The 17,089-nt window shown below is 37.0% G+C and overlaps 1 protein-coding gene across 1 annotated transcript in view; it reads right to left on the reverse strand.

Moving 5' to 3' along the window:
• SFR6 (sensitive to freezing 6) overlaps positions 1 to 17,089 on the reverse strand; it is a 325,720-nt gene that overhangs the window by 118,675 nt on the left and 189,956 nt on the right. Inside the window, 1 exon segment of the mRNA XM_089445794.1 lies at positions 7,975 to 8,057. Coding sequence (XP_089301920.1) covers positions 7,975 to 8,057 — 83 coding nt within the window.

The following is a 17,089-nucleotide window of genomic DNA, read 5'->3' on the forward strand; positions in this document are numbered from 1 at the left end:
TTCAACATGAAATTTTCTTTCGAGCTCTCTATTTAGTCTTACAAAACCATCACCACTAGGAGAAGGAATCATGGCATATGACCAATTCATTTGAGTACTTCCTCCTAGATCAGAGGCCCACTTTCTCGATAACAGCATACCCCAGGCATCAGGCACATCCACAACAACAATATCCATGACAACCATGATGTCTAGGTAAACTGAAAGATGAACTTGCAAATCTTTGATTAAACCATGTACTTCGATTTTCTTAGAATCCATGGCGCATATGTTATAATAGGGTCTAGAAACTCTTAAGTTAAGTTGTTCCATGACCCTTTTAGTCATTACACAAGCGGATGCACCAGAATCCAACATGCAATTATTCAATTTATACCCATTAACTAATAAGGTGATGAAGAAAGGCTGGTGATCTTTGTTATCAACATCTAAGCTTTGCAGATATATGGGAGCATCATGATAGCCAACTTCCCGAGTCTTCTGTTGAGAAGTATTGACTTGAGGACCTTGAATCGCTTTTAGTAACTTGTCTCTTTGGGAAGGGATTTTAGCAATCTCGGAGACAGGAACCCAGATTTTAGCATTGTTATACCAACTTCCCAAATCGACATCTATTCTAGAGTTTACACCAGGGTTAAAAGTTAGAAGGGGCATTTGATTCCCGCTTTGATCTTTATCCCTTCTCTGATAGGTCAAACCCTTATCTCTAGCAATTTCCAAGATTTGCTCAGGAGAGGGTTTTTCACCATATAACCTAGCCAAAATATCATCTTCGTTTTCAAGGTTATTTATACTAAAAGCTGATGAAAGATTCACAACATCACGACTCCTTTCCTTGACCTCTATCCAATCATCCATAGACAAAGGAAACTTGTTGCCTACTACATTTATTTGATCACCTGTTCCAAACATTCCATTATCTAAAATTCTTCTAACAATGGGACAAGTGGCCTCTTCATGAGGAGCATCACAAACCCGACAATAAGGAGGAGCATTATCAACCAAATTATTCAACGGATTAGGAGGTCTCTGCTCACTAGTTTGACCCTTCCTTTGCCAATTGTTATTTCTATTATTATTGTTTCGAGGTTGAAAATTCTGCGTTTGCGATCTTTCCATTTGAATCAACCTATTCTGCAAAGTGGTTATCTCCTTATTATGATTAATTTCCATAGTTTCAATTTTTTGAAGCAATTTGAGAACAAGCTCACTTTCAGGTTCTTGGACTGCTTTTCCCTTAGGTTCTTTTAGTTTCATAGCAGCCCTATCGAAACCTGGGATCTCAGACTTTCCAGATGCGGCTTTATCCTTTTCAAACTCTATAGCTAAGGATTGGCAATCTCTATAGTCATTAAGTTTAACACACCTTAATTCATAAGATGGTTCAGGACTAAAGGCATCAATGTAAAAATCTTGGAGAGTTTTATCTGTAGGTTTATAGTCTTGAGGTAATTCTCTAACAATACCGTTAAACCTTTTATTAAATTCTTCAACATTTTCATCCTCTCTCTTTTTTATTAGGCTAAGAGCTTTTACGAGGTGTCTTCCTTCTCTCTTATCTCCATATTTTTCTTTAAATGCATTAATGATCGACTGTAAGGAGTTAAATGAATTCTGAGGTTTTTCTGCAAACCAATCATAAGCATCGCCTCCTAGAGTTAAGATGAAAAGAGTCATTCTGACATCCTCATGATCAAAATCAGCAGATCTTGCGTACTTAGCCATCCATATGCTAAAATCTCGCAAATGAGAGTTAGCACTAATCGCATTATTTCCTTGAAAATTAGGCAATTTATCGATCCCAATAGATGGAATATCGTTGGGATATCCTGGAATGTTAGAAAAATCACAAGGGGCATACATATCCATGATGTTGTGCCTAGCTTGACCTTTAAATAACAAATGAATATCAGAGAGGGCTGCTTGTCCAAGGTCTACAAGAAGTGTACGAGAAGCGAGTTTGTGTAATCGTACCCTGAGGACCTTTTCAGGATCAGGAGTGGGGTCGCACAGACTGCTCGGATGTCTTCTAGTGTACACTCTTGAAGATAATATATGAAGTGGAGTCGCCACCTGAACAAGAAGTAAAGCAAGGAAAAGCTTGAGATGAAAGAACCAAGGACAGAAAAAACTCTATCCCCGACAACGGCGCCAAAAAATGTTGTCGCACAGATTGTCACGACAACGCTCAGACCGGGGGCTGTCACCCTGATCCCCGATCTCTCCGTTTAAGCCTGTCTCCCACGGCTAAGGGGGGTAGACCCTATGAAGTGACGAAGACCAACTGTCGACCAATTGTTTGGGAGACACGATATGATAAGCACTAAATGGATTTTGTGAAGTTAAAAGACCAGTGCCTTGTAAGATTTATGTTTAAACGATTACTTGCTAGATGATTTAGAAATATAAACCGTGAACAGCAATCATTTGTCATCAAATAACTTTAGAACAGTGCAAGATGTCAGTTAAAACCACAAAGTTCTTGTAATGACCAAATCTCAATAACGATATCCAGCAATTAAGAAAATTTCGATCAATGCTTTAAACAACAACGCAATTATGAATCATTAACCAGATATCATATGCAGCTAATCTTTAAGATGATCATTCATGTGCAGACTTGTCTAAAATGATAAACATTCATTCCACATCAATAATTTTGAATCTCAGCATGATAATTTCCCGAGAATAACTAGATCTGGCAAAAAGAAAATTTCCACAATATTTTTTATGCTTTTCAAATACGGCAAAAGGTTTTTAAGCTAAAACTAAAATTAATTCCTAAATTAAACAAAACTATTGAAATCTAAAAATTTAAGTTTTATCAAAGCTAACTAAAAAAAATCTCAAACCTAAACATATGAAACTATAACCTAAGTCAAAATGAAAATTAAATATAAATCAAAATCCTAACAAATCTAAAGGATATCGAAATGTTTATTTGAATAAAGTCAAAACGAAAAAAAAAAAATGAAAGGGACTTACGCTATTGGAAAGAAATCCAAAATACATTAAAAAAACTGAAACCACGTTGAATTTACAGCTTACGTTGAAACCAAAACGATGCTACAGCGTGAAGAAAACTGCGACTTTAATACGAATCAGATTTTACCTGGCACGTGAGCGGCTTTCAACCGATGCTCCTCTTACCTGATGCTCATGCTGCCCAAAACGATGCTGGCGTTTGATGGAGAGAAATAGTTTTCGTGAAGGGTTCTCAACCTACGCTTCCTTTACCTGTCGATCATACGCAGTCACGCCCTCAGCAAAATGAAAAACCGAGACCTGGGATCACCACAAATCAGCTGCATGAAGCATCGTCTGCGTGATGCGATGTGCTTGACGGCGGAAAAATAACCTGAACGTTTGCAGGCCCACGTAAGGATCCTCAGCGGCAGCCACACGCAGGCCTTTGGAGGTGCGATGAGAGCAAAAGGGTTTACGCTGGAAGGATTTATGCAAAAATGCACTCACGAAACGTGGCTTTAGCTTGGTGGAATAGAAACCATGTATGCGTTTAACGTTTTCCAACCACACATGCGCAGGTTTTGCAGCGTATGAATAAGGAAAAGAATGTCAACAGTGTCTGGTGGGTAAGAGGAAAAACTAATCACAAAACTTTCAATCTTTCTCGCTCAGAAACCCCTGAAGAAAAACCCTATACCTGCAATTGCAAGAAAACGAAACCCTAATGAAATCTGTGTATAAAGCAAAATTTGAGACCCCAGATCAGCTGAGTAATTTACAGGTTTTGGCCCCTTAACGACCAGATTTAGCAATAACAGTAGTAATATTTTCAGAATATCAAATTCGTTATGAAAACTTCAGAAAATCTCTCATGCAAACTTAGAAAAGAAACTAAATGATTAACCCAGGGAAAAAATTAGCTGGGCTCTGCAAGGAAAAGCCTGTGGGAGTTGGCTGGTTCAGCCTAGAACTTCCCCAAGCACCCACCAATCTTCTTCAGTAAGGGTTTTCTGCACAGCTTTAAATCAACCATCAGTAAACAGAGAAAAAATGATGCTAGATCTCAAAAAGCAATGGAGATACTTGCCATTACTTCAGAAACCATAACACCATTCCAACCCTAGCAAGTGAACAAGATACCTGTGCTCACAATACTCTAAAATAAGCTGTTATTAACGGCTGAAAAATAAAATATGCAGAAAATGAAACATCTCACAGCACAGCCCCAAGGGTTAGCCCAACTGGTCAAGTCGTGCCTCGCCAAAACGGGAGGTCACAGGGTCGATTCTACCCGAAGCCCTTGGGGTTAGGTCTGTGATGGCCGAGGGGTGTGATCCTAGAGATCAGCCCTAGTTATTTCGTGGACGTAGCCTGCACCCCCTAACCACGGGTGTACGTGAACCACCGGGAAAAAAAAAAGAAACATCTCACAGCACTTCCAGAGAGTAACACCAGCAAGATTTGAACCCCAAAGTCTTCTTTTATTAACCAGAAACAGATTACAAGAGAGCTTCTTCAGCACAAGACTCACAAATCGAATGGTCTCAAATGACTCCTAGCACCCCATTTAAAGGAAAAGATCCCAACGGCTAGTTCGAGTGATCCATGTCGAAATGATCTCGACCGTCGATGAGGATCAATGAAATTTTGCATGTATTTACTCAAAATATTATTATTTTATTATTTTTTAGGGTTTTTGCTTTATTTTATAATTTTTTATTATTTTTTATTTTTATTTTTATTTTTATTATTTTATTATTATTATTATTTTTTTTATTTTTTTTTCAGTTATTTATTTATTTATTTTTTGTTTTTTTAATTTTTAATTCATTTTTTAAATGGATCCTCGAACTTAGCCTTTGGAAAAATCACCTAGGACCTAGGACTTAGGACTCGTGAGGGGATTTAAAACATTTTCCAACCCTCAAGACACTTTACATCATGACTTTTACAATTTTACATCTTAAGGGGAAAAACCCATTTAGCATAGACCCTCATAAACCACCCAGTTCTGCGACACCACTATAATCTAGCAGATTTACACACTAGGATTCTCCTAAGATTCTAGTGACAAAATCCATCACGGCTTTGGGGTTAGGCTGAAGGAAAACTCTGCCGATCATGGATCGGTGAGACAAAAAACCTTCTGGGACGTAGATTATCACTTAGAAAATTAGGTCCACCTAGGCAATTTACAGACATGACTCATATCTGCTATGATTATTTACAATTTATACATGCAGACTGGGTTTACAACATAAATCGATCAAGCTGTTGATGACTGAAGGATGGCACGGTCATGTCGATCAAGCGCTATCCCTTTTTGCAAAGAAAAGGGGGTTTACTGCTATGGGCAGTTGACAGGTAGTGGTCAACAAGAAGAATCATTGTAATTTCTAAATGCCCTAGATTCTTCAACAAATAGATCATCCACACATAAAAGAATAATGACAGGCTCATTATTCGCACCTTGATGTAAAGATTTGAATCAGCAGAACTCTTCACAAACCTAATTCTAAGTATATATGCATCCATCCTGCATACCATGCCCTAGGTGCTTGCTTCAAACCATATAGGGCCTTCTTAAGTCTACAAACATGAGAGTCCCTGCTATTCACTTCAAAGCCCTCGGGATGTTCGATTTACACTTCCTCATCAATGGTCCCATTCAGAAATGCGGTCTTAACATTCATTTGATGGATATTCCACCCCATTGTAGCAACCAACGAAACCAACGATCTAATGGTAGTGTACCTTGTTGTAGGTGCAAAGGTTTATTCATAATCAATGCCTTCCTTTTGAGAGAAACCCCTCGCAACGAGTCTTGCTCTGTACTTGTCTATACTTCCATCAACAACATGTTTGATCTTATAGATCCACTTAGATGTGACAATCGACTTGTCACTAGGTCTAGGAACATATTTCCCTGAATTTTCCAATATCACAAACTTACAACACTCACCAATATTATGCCAATACTGATAATTGCAACAATAAAATCGAAATATAAAAAGTATACAAAATGCACAAAGCCCTAATCATCAAACTGAAATCAAAATTTTCTTAATGTTCATGAATGACCTATGTTGCATGAAACACCGAAAAGATTCAGAGTTTCTGAAACAAGTACATTTAAAACGTCACCTCCCAAACATGGAACGATCGATTGAATCATCATATATATATATATATATATATATATATATATATATATATATATATATATATATATATATATATTAACACATTATCTTGCAATTGGGCCCCACAAACAAGATGGACACCTGTGGGGCAATGTTATTGAAGCTGAACCAGTGATCGAACCGGAAAACCCTCTGACCGAGAATCGGTCAAAATCGATTAAAAAAAAAAAAACCAAACCAAAAAATTGGTCCACCAAAGACACATAAAACATTTAAATTTTAAAGAAGAACATATATATTCATGTGCATCTATATGAATCCAAACCATTTATGCACAAACAAGAAAAAGTTCACATTTATATAGCACGTGAGGGTGCACATAACCAAAACAGCATTGGGTGCAATCAATCTCTGAACTGAAAATACATCAACAAACAGGCTCTAGATGGCCTCTAGCATCCAAAAAAATCATGCTACAACAAATACCCCTACGTATCATCAATATCATTGCCCATATCGGGATCTTCGTCATTAATATCTCTCTAAGCATTAAAAATAAGATAGAAAAACATAGCATGTCAAGTTAAGATTTGGTTTGAGGGATGGGCACATTTTTAGTAGGGTAATGATAGAGGAGTTTGACAACGATTGTCACTGACATCAAGGTGCATAGAGGGCTTGGTGCTCTTAATTAAATACTAGTTCCATACCCTTGTACATGACAAAAACCAATGGAAATGTTGCAATCCCCCTACATATCATCAATATCATTGCCCATATGGGATCTTTGTCATTAATATCACTCTCTAAGCTTTAAAAATAAGATAGAAAAAACGTAGCATGTCAAGTTAAGATTTTGCTTGAGGGATGGGCACATTTTTAGTAGGGTCATGAGAGAGGAGTTTGACAACCAATGTCACTAACATCAAGGTGAACAGAGAGCTTGGTGCTCTTAACTAAATACTAGTTCCATACCCTCGTACATGACAAAATCCAATGGAAACATTGCAATCACCCCAATCTTGAAATCTTGAAAAATTAAGTCTGCTAGATTTTTAGTGAGAACTAAATTCTAAATTCTCCATATGAACTCCAATGAGGTCGCAATCACTCTCAAACATCAGGAGTCATTTCATGGTAATGTTAAAAATTTAAGTAAAAGGATGAAAGTGAAAGATATATCTTTTATCTTTCATCATCATTAACTTTAAAAATTTAACATTGCCATGATTACATAGAAATCTGGTTCCAAGAACACTGGTGTGGGCCCATGAAACACCTAAAAAGGGCCCAAACGCCGCAGAAAAGGGCCGAAATGCAACCAAAACACCAGGTGCCATACCATACAATGTCCCCAAATCGTAGGACGTCATACGGTATGGCACTCGATGTTTCAGCTGTGTTTCGATGTTTCAGGTACTAGTACAGCCTGAAATGTTGGGTTCCTGGACGTTTTGTGCAACATAGTGAATGATCGAAACAGGTAAATGGGACTCTAGAGTATAACATACACTAACATCTACAAGGACCAAGGGAATGCTAATGCATCTCCCAGCAAAGAGTAATGTATACCTAACCAAAAACGGGGTCAATCCAAAAAAATAAGCACACCATACAACACCCCCGCCCACAGAAATATTAAAAATAAACAAAGCAAAGAAAAAGGTGGCAGTGGGACATGTAACAAGCGGCAGCAAGAAAAACGTACTGCAAATATAACCTAACAGTCAAACCACATCTTAGTAACAAATAAAACCTTCATAAAATACCTACTATTGAATCTCTAGGATCAAATTACATCAAAATGATTGTGAAGTCGTAACACAGAAAAGTCAAGGCAAGGTGCAACGAGTCCAGAACATACAGGCCCATATTGTTGACGATGTTGGATCGTAGCTAGTGAATGGAAGTCCGAATCCAGCACTGCAATTACCCTGTTAATTGCCACTGAAACAAAGTATAAAACAAATTTCAAATGATCAGATAATGTGTATTATACTTTATTAGAATGTTAGATAAATACATAGCTCCCTCTAAATTTGAAAGCATAGTAGAGAAAACTGAAAAGTTGAATTGAATAATGTGACCAGCAGGAGAGTGTCCCAAACAAGGAATCTGAGAGCAGTTTATGAAAGCATAATGATAAACTAAGGAAATAGAGAATTATGATCCTAACTAGAAACACTTCTACTAGAACACAAACTCTAATGTTCATGCTCCATAAATATAACTATACGCTATGCCTAGAAAAGCTTCTAAAAGCAGAACCAAGAGGTGGAGAAGCTTTACATATTCATATCAGATAACACGGCCTAGTTGAAAGATATGCCCAGTATAAAGAACATCATTTCGAGTGGCTTGCAAAGATCATTTGTGATAAGCTCTTTGCTGCACACCTAGCATCTGATTGTTGGAAAATTGAAATAGCTAGACCTCAAGGAAGTAAAATACCAACAATTTAAAAAAAAATTGGGGATTCAGGAAAACAAAGGACAGAAAGAGTTCCTCATAGAGAGGTGGAAGGAAATGAAGCAGCGCAGTATGCAACAATAAAAGTATGCAAGGAAATGACGTCAATTAAAGCCTATGAAATATCTACATAGATCCTGTAAAAAGCAAAGAGATGCTTAAAAAATCAATGTATGCATTAGTGTGCTGCTGCATAATATATCATAAGTTACATGCATGCCAAGGCCTTAATATTAAAGAAAATCTAGCGAAGGATTATTGCATAGATATCTATATATATCAAATGAAGAATTGAATAGATATCTTTGTATACCTAATGAAGGATTTAATATTAAAGAAAATAAGATATGACCATGAAGCTTCCATAGATAGGTGTGGGGACAAAACACTTCCTCCAAAAGGAGGATTGTCTTTAGGTAGTCAAACAATGTGTGAATGTCTGACATACAAATATACAAGAACAGTAACAACACACAATCCTGTAACCACCAATCTGGCTCAGCAATTAAATACCCGAAACATTTGGAATAAAAAGAATCCCATTTAGGATAATTAACATACATACATATTACATATATACATACATACACACACACATATATATGTGGAATAAAAATGCATGAGAAAAATGATACAATCAAATTACAAATGACGGTCTGTATATATACCTGAGCAGGGGTACCCTTTCATTGAGAGTCATGTCCTTTAGTAGAGACATGTCCTTTCATTAGGATGAATCTCTTCACTATTAGCATTTATATATATACATTTGGAAAAAGTCTGCAAAAAATCGCGATTTAATCCTAAAAATGCGATTTTCCAAACTAAACAATTTAATCCCCCAACTTTTTGGTGATTTTTTCAGAAAGGAAAAAATCGTGATTTAATCATTATACTCCCGATTTAATCGGAAGTCGGCCTCCCACCCAGGCCACGGATAAAGAGGCTGCAAAGGCGAAAATGATATAATTTTCTGTTGTTTAATCTTAAGGCAGAGAGTGGAATCTTTCGAACATAGCCCTAGAAATTTGATGATAACGTTGTGCTATGCAATTTGTTTTGTTGTTGAATCTTAATTTCGAGCATTATAGTTGGTTGGTGTTACTGAGAAAATTCATTTCTTAGTTGCTATATTCTGTTGAATGTTGAAACATATACGGTTATTATTGGTTTGCTATTGCTGGATGTTATGTCTGCAAAACAATAGGGATCTATATGAGATGTGCAAAAAAATACAGAGGAGACATTAGCCAGAGGCTAAGCTGTGAAAAGGCTGCTATAAGAAACTGAGAAGACTATGAAAAAGAAGTGCATACCTACCTCGACGAGCATGATTGTGAGACATAAGAGCAAGAGGACAAGGAGTATCCAGACTAGCAAGCAAAGAAATGTAAATTGCTAAAGAACATTCCCAAGAATCAACACTGTTATCATCATATTTTTGTGGATAATGTTGAAAAACATTGGTGATAAAATGCACTTAGAATGCAGACTGCAAGAGTGTAACATGCTTTTAGTGATCGAATTCACATGTAAAGAATGACATTGTAGTAAAACACTAAAAGCACCTCTATACTATGACTTCAACTCTAGATGTTAAAAAATAAAAAATAAAAAATGAATAATTTTGTGTTTTTTTAATTTTGCCAACTTTTTGCCGACCTTTTCAAAAAACTCCAGACTTTAACGAGTTTTTCAACTTTTGGACCCTTGCCGAATTAATCCCGACTTCGACTTTTTCCACATTGATTTATATTATTACATTTCCTTCCCCTTTAGAAATGATTTTTCCTCATAGCATGTTTATGGAAGGGCATGACATATTTTTCTATGGCTTGTAATGTCTTTGTAACAAACAAGGTTTGTATACACAGAAGAAGTATTCGGAATATCTGAAATATATAAATATCCATGATAGAACAAGTAATGTTTACATATAAGAATGTTGATTGTATAAGAGATATGATATGAGATATTGATTACAAATGAGGGCCCACTTATATACCTAAGCAGGTGCCCCTTCATAAACGGTTATGTCCCTTTAAGACATGCATCTTCATTAACTAATTACTATTTAATTAATCATTATTATGATTATTATTATTTATATTATATTCATAACATTGCCTTCCTCTTCAAAAAGTGTTGTCCTCAAAGCTTATTGTTGATAAGATGTCTCATTTGTTTCTTTGTCTTGTTCGCATCCTTCGGATTTCTTCAAGTTGTCACCTTCAATGATACAAGATGATAGGACCCTCCAAGTGATAAACAAAATTGTCAAATGAATAAGGGATTTGACCATCCTAAATCAATCTTCTATGAAACTTTGTGATTACTTCATAGCTAGGATAATTTGTTATCATAAAACTTGATGGTGCTAACATCAATATTCTTTGGGAATGAGTCTTTTGTTTCTATTATGAGTGATACAAATATGCAGAGTAATTGAGATGTCTGCTCTTGTGAGTTGGATGTTGATAAGGAGTTCTTGTAATTTGATTTTCCCTTATCATGAGTCTGGCAATTTCATTATTTACTTCAAGTACTGATGTTGTTGTGTTGGTTACAAAATCTTCACTTGAATTTTTCATCATTTGAACAGCAACATCTGAATATGTTTTTACTTCAACTAATTTGTCATCTTCTTGACTTGTGATATTGATTGGATCGGTATTCGTACCTTTTTCTTCAACTTTGACAGTTATATCTTTAGATTTCAATACTTTTTTTGTTATAAGTTCTTTTAATTTGTTTTCAATGATTTATTATCATCCCTAAGTTTCTTAAATCTGAGTAAGCAGATTTTGGTTATGATTTTTAAGCAGGAAAGTTCTTCATCTTCTAATTCAACTTCTTTTTTATGCTCAATCTTTTAATGTTTTAAATCTCTAATTTGTTCTAATAACTTTTGATTAAATTTTTTAAGTGCAAATTTTATTTTTTCTCTTATAAACTTTCATAAGTTTCTTCTCAAAACTTTTATTTTCTTGCTCTAATTTGTGCTTCATAGTTTTACACTTTTTGACTTGTGCGAGCAGCTTCGGATTATGATCCTTCAAACGAGAATTTTCTTCATTTTTATTAGATATGACTTCTTCAAGATCCTACTGCTTCATTGATATTGTTTCTTGATTCTCTTGAAGCAATAGTTTCGAAATATCCTTCAAGTCTTCTAATGAAGGCATTATCGATTCTAACTCCATTGTCATGTCTTGGAATGTGAACATCTTCTTCTTATAAGGAAACATCAAAAAAAACTAAAAAAAAAAAAAAAAATATGTTTAACATGACCATACCCAATTCTTTAAACCAAGGTATTGAAGAATGTAACTAGTGTCGATCTTCATTATTGTATTTGAGTCATAATGAAATATATTTTTCAAAAGAAAGAAAAGAAAATTTATTTATTAGCATGGGTTTCATGCTTTATTATTTTATTTCTAGGTCAAAGCCTACATTGTAGGTTTCTAGGGTTTATGTCAAGAGTCCTTGTCCATGTCATCATGTAATAGACCCTTCTTGCGCTTTATCTATCAAGAAAGAAATTTGTTTTGATGTAAATTGTGTCATTTAGGCCTCCTCCACCAAGTGGGCATCGAGGAAGAAAAGTCGGCCTATTTGGGAGCCAAAAACCACTATATAAAGACAACTCAACCTCATTTGGAGCATAAGACAAGAAGCTTGATCTGCAAATGCTGGAGAAGAAAAAGAAGAGCTTCATACATCCCTATATATCCAATATAGAAACTACAAAAGGGATGTATGAAGCTCTCTCCAAATTATTCACTATCAAGAACATTAGACAAGTTGCTAGTCTCAAGAATGGAGTAAGAACAATGGAGATGACAAAAGATGACATTGTATCTTCATATTTTGTGAGGATCTCCTCAATAAGAGATGAGCTCCAAGCCATTGATGTGATCATTCCAAACAAAGAACTGGTGATTGTTGCCCTACAAGGTCTACCAAAATCATGGAGCTCTTTTGCATCACGCATTAGTATTTGAAAAGGGACACCATCATTTGAAGAAATGTGGAATGCATGCAATCAAGAAGAAGCCTACATCTCATTAGCAAATAATAAGAAGGAAAAAGATGAGGACAACACTTCAAATACATATTATGTTCACTACAAGAAAAAGGGAGGAAATAATAAGTTTAAAGGGCCAAAGAAGAAGATTGGCCTATCTAAAGTAGAATGTTATCATTGTCATAGGATGGGGCATTATAAGAATCAACGTCCTAAAAATCCTAGGAACAAGAACAAGAAAAGGAAGGGAACATGCAACAGTTGTTAAAGAAGCTCCACTTAGGAAGAACAAGACTAAAGAATCCGAAGTCAAAGACTTATACTATTAGTATTTCTTTGCATATCCTTCTAGATTACTATTTTAATTTTTTTTAGTTTTCTTTTATGTTTTGATCTCTTGAGTTCATAAATCTAACATGTCTTGTTAGAAATTCTTGAATTGCTTTTTGATAAGTTGTAGGTATCCCTCAGAAAGATTAGATTAAGAGGGAGTCTTATGTCATGTCCCTTCTCAAACACATTTGTAACAGGGTGCTGCTACACAATTTTGCACAATTTTGGCTAAGGAAGAGAACCCATAATTTTCGACTTAGGGACTTAGGAGGCAATTTGACTTTATTTAGTTGCTAGTGGAATGTGGGGGCCACCCACATGGGAGTTCGAATTAGCCCATTCGAATAGCTTGGAGGGAAAGTCAAATAGGTGGATGGAGGGGCCCACATGAGGCTAGGGAGGCCCAAGGAGTTATAAGGACAGAGCAACTCTAATTTTGGATTCATTCTTACACCTTGCAAACAAAATTACTTGATTGTTCGCTTTGTTGTTTAGCAGAGTCAACCAGCTATTTAGCCACGAATCTCTCAAGCAAGAGATTCAACCTCTACTTCGAGGGACCATCCATGCCCGCCCTAAAGAGGCAGTTCCATAAGTATTTCAAGAGTTTTGGGAGTGTGTTAATGCACTACCATTCAGTCACAACAGCGAGTGCGTATTTCTAGCTAGCTCGAGAATATGCAAGGGGAGTTTGGAGCTATCAATGATCAAGCATTTGTCGGGAGAGTTAAAGGATTGGGAGAGAAACAAAGGGTCGGCCTTTCTTGCGAGTTTGGAGCCAACAGAGACAGCATCCCATCAATCTGATTTACAGTTACCTAGGCCTGCGCAGAGAGCCATCACTAGGCTCACGTGAGAGTTGGAGGAAGGAATTGTAGAGTTGGAGCTAGCCAGGAAAAGTAGGAGATCACTTAGAGGGCCATTTGAGGAGGATTGCTAGAGTTGGGAGAGCAGAGATTGGCAGGATCAATCATAGCAACAAAATTCAAAATTGGAGGAGGGCCAAGCTATGAAGAGTCAATTTTTGAAGGTTGGAACCAAGGGAAACCCTTTCTAGGTTTTTCTAGGTTTTTTGCAAGGATCACAGTCCTAAATTTATAGAGTTTTTTGGGTTTTGGGCAAGGAACACACTCCTAAATTTATAGATCTAAGGTGTCAAATAGGGGTCCCAACTCAGTCAGCAACTAGAGAAGATAAGGGGAATTTGGGCCAGAATTTTGAGGTTAACATTTGGCCAATTCCTTCATGGGTTTTTGGGATTTAGGCCAAGGAGCAAGTAGCTGAAATCTCATAATTTTTTGAGCACGGGAAGCAGTGATTCCAGCCCTTCAAAATCAGCAGACATAGCAATTTTCTGGGGCAGGGCAGTTCATTTTGGTGCAGCAGTTGTAGCAACCTTCAGTTCAGCATTTTCTCACCTAGGCTTTGTCATGCTTGTCCATTGCGACAAGCCCAAGTGCACCATTCTATTTTACTATTGTGTTTTCTCCTGAAGATGTAATAAAATGGCTCAGCAGTCCTCTATTTCTACTGTTTCCATGGGTGCTTAATGTATATTCCGTTTTTCTAACTGTTGGATTGTTTGCATGCTTTGTATATCACTTACATTCTTGTTTAGGAACATTACATCTTCACATTTTTACCAAAAGGTAAGTATATTGTTCCTTATTTACTCTTTTATGTTTGATTTCTTTCTCATATCAAGGTTTGTTTGTATTGCATACTCAATCCTTTCTTTGTATTTTCCTTGATAGGAAAGCTTATGTAGGAAAATTTCGAAGGAAAGGCTTCAAAGAAAACGATGTCCTACAAGGTTTTTTAAAGAACAACTCAAGGTATGTCTTAGACTACAAGATTTGTTGCAAGATTTTCTTTATACAAAAACGTATGATCATTCTCATTTGAAGTTTGTTTTATATTGCTAACTCTCTTATGTCTACGGTTTTGAATCATAAAGATTCTTGTTAGGGTGATTAATATTTAGATTAAATCTACCCTTATCACTTTATCTCTTGTTGTTTTCTCATTTTGCTGAAACCCTACCTTTAGGGTTCACAATAAAACCCTAACCTTTAGTAGGCAGTATGAGTTCCGAAAAGAGACTTTGGAGGCAACTGCAAGAGCAGATCTACACAGTCCAAGAGAGGAGTGCGAGTTGCTAGGAAAAGGGCAGTTAATTAGTCATAAGGAGAAGGAGATTTCCCAATTTATTTCTCCAGTTTTTGAGTTTCACAGAGATGGCCACAGCAGGGCTCAGAGATTAGGATAGGTTGGGCAGAGCTCCACTTTGGTATCTGGAAGACCAGGATGCAATTCCTATTGGATGAGCACAGTCTGAAGGAGTTTGTGACAGCAGTTGTTGTTGAGCCATCAGATCCTATCCAGTATCGTGAGTGAAAGAAGGATATGGCCAAAGCCAAGAGGATGCTCCTCGACAGAGTACAGGATCATATCATCCCACATATTGCAGAGAAGCAAACAGCAAAGGACATGTGGGATGTTGTCACGAAGTTGTACCAAGATCCATCTGAGAATCGGAAAATGATTCTCAAGGAGACACTTTGGACGGTCAAGATGCAAAAGGGTGAGAACATTACATCCTATCTCACTAGGATTCAGGCTATCCAAGATGAACTTGCAATTGTTGGAGAGAAACCATCAAATAGTGAGCTAGTGCACACAAGACTCAACGGGTTTACCAAGGAGTTGCATACATTCGTCCAAGTGATTTCTGGGTGAGACACACTTCCTATTTGGTAGCGCCTATGGAGTGACTTCACCCAAGAGGAACTAAGGCTTAGTCTCGTAGATCATACCACCACCACCAGTGGCAAGGGACCGAAGGTAGAGAAGAAAGAAGAAAACATCACTCTTGCAAGGAAAGGAAAAGCAAAATGGGCTCCCATCTAGGGACAAGACTCTAAAGGAGAGAAGAAGAAGGACCTATCGACAGTTAAGTGCTTCGGATGTGGTGAGCTCGGTCACTATGTCAACCAATGTCTAAAGAGGAAGAAGGGCATGAAGGGGAAGCAGACAATAGCTTCGACAGAGATTGATGACTTGTCTGCTAGGTTAGAGGATGAGTTTGTTATGCTTGCAGCATTATCCTCATATGGAGGAAGAGTATGACACTCCAGTATGCCATATTGGGCAAGGTCCAAGGTAGGAGCAACAGGAGGTCTACATCTAGCCAAGGAGGGTTGATCAGTAGATCAGATCCAGTTGTTTTATTTCTTAGATGGATCATTACCTTTGCTACGGGAGCCCATAGTAGCATGAGGATCGAGGTGTCAACAAGGTGCAATCAAATACTTGAGAGACAATGTAGAGCCAGGGAGGCATAATCAAAGACTCAAGGGACAGTTGCAGAGCCAGTTGCAGTAGCACAATAAATCAATGAGAGTTTGAGACTCAAAGGGATAGCTTCAAAGGGAGCACCCCTATGGAAGGTTGATCTTCAGATTCAGATAGATCAGTACACACAGGTGCAGTGATAAATTTAGCATAGAAGCATCAGCAATGTGAGATTAGAGTATGTGTAGTAGCATAGTAGACAGTGACAATCGGAGTAGTTTCTTCACAATGATTTCCAGTGACAAGGAGTCATTTTAGCTTGAAGATGTGAAGGAAGGAGGCATCACAAATGTCAAATACCAGCAGCCTAGATCCAACTACAGCATGTTCCCACAAAGCAACACGTGGTTGATATACTCACGAAGGCCCTAGGGAGGGAAAAGTTCGTCTACTTCCGAGAACATATGTGTATAGTGGAGAAGACCTTCCTCAATAAGAGGAAGTGTTAGTTTTTGGATATGGTAGCATTGGTCAGGTGTTCCAGTCTCATTTTGTGTTTAAGAGACTAAGGAACATAAGATCTCCAAAACCTAGAAAATTTTTCGTGAGAAAATGCTTGGAGACACCTTAATTAACTTAATTAGCCATAATTAAAATATTTCCTAACTTAGAAAAAATGGTTAATTAAAGGGAATTAATTAAAGAAGTTCGATTTTTCTCTAGAGACTTCTATTGATGAAGTGAAATTGATCTTAGCCATCGATTGAGATGAAATCATGGTCGTTGAGATTCCAATGAGACATTATAAGAGCAGGATGAAGGGATCGAAGAAGACACAGTTAATGAGCTGAGC

The sequence above is a fragment of the Pinus tabuliformis genome, chromosome 9, assembly GCF_031772625.1.
Source record: "Pinus tabuliformis cultivar Carrire ecotype Pingquan chromosome 9, CPIR1, whole genome shotgun sequence".
In the NCBI taxonomy this organism is placed as follows: domain Eukaryota; kingdom Viridiplantae; phylum Streptophyta; class Pinopsida; order Pinales; family Pinaceae; genus Pinus; species Pinus tabuliformis.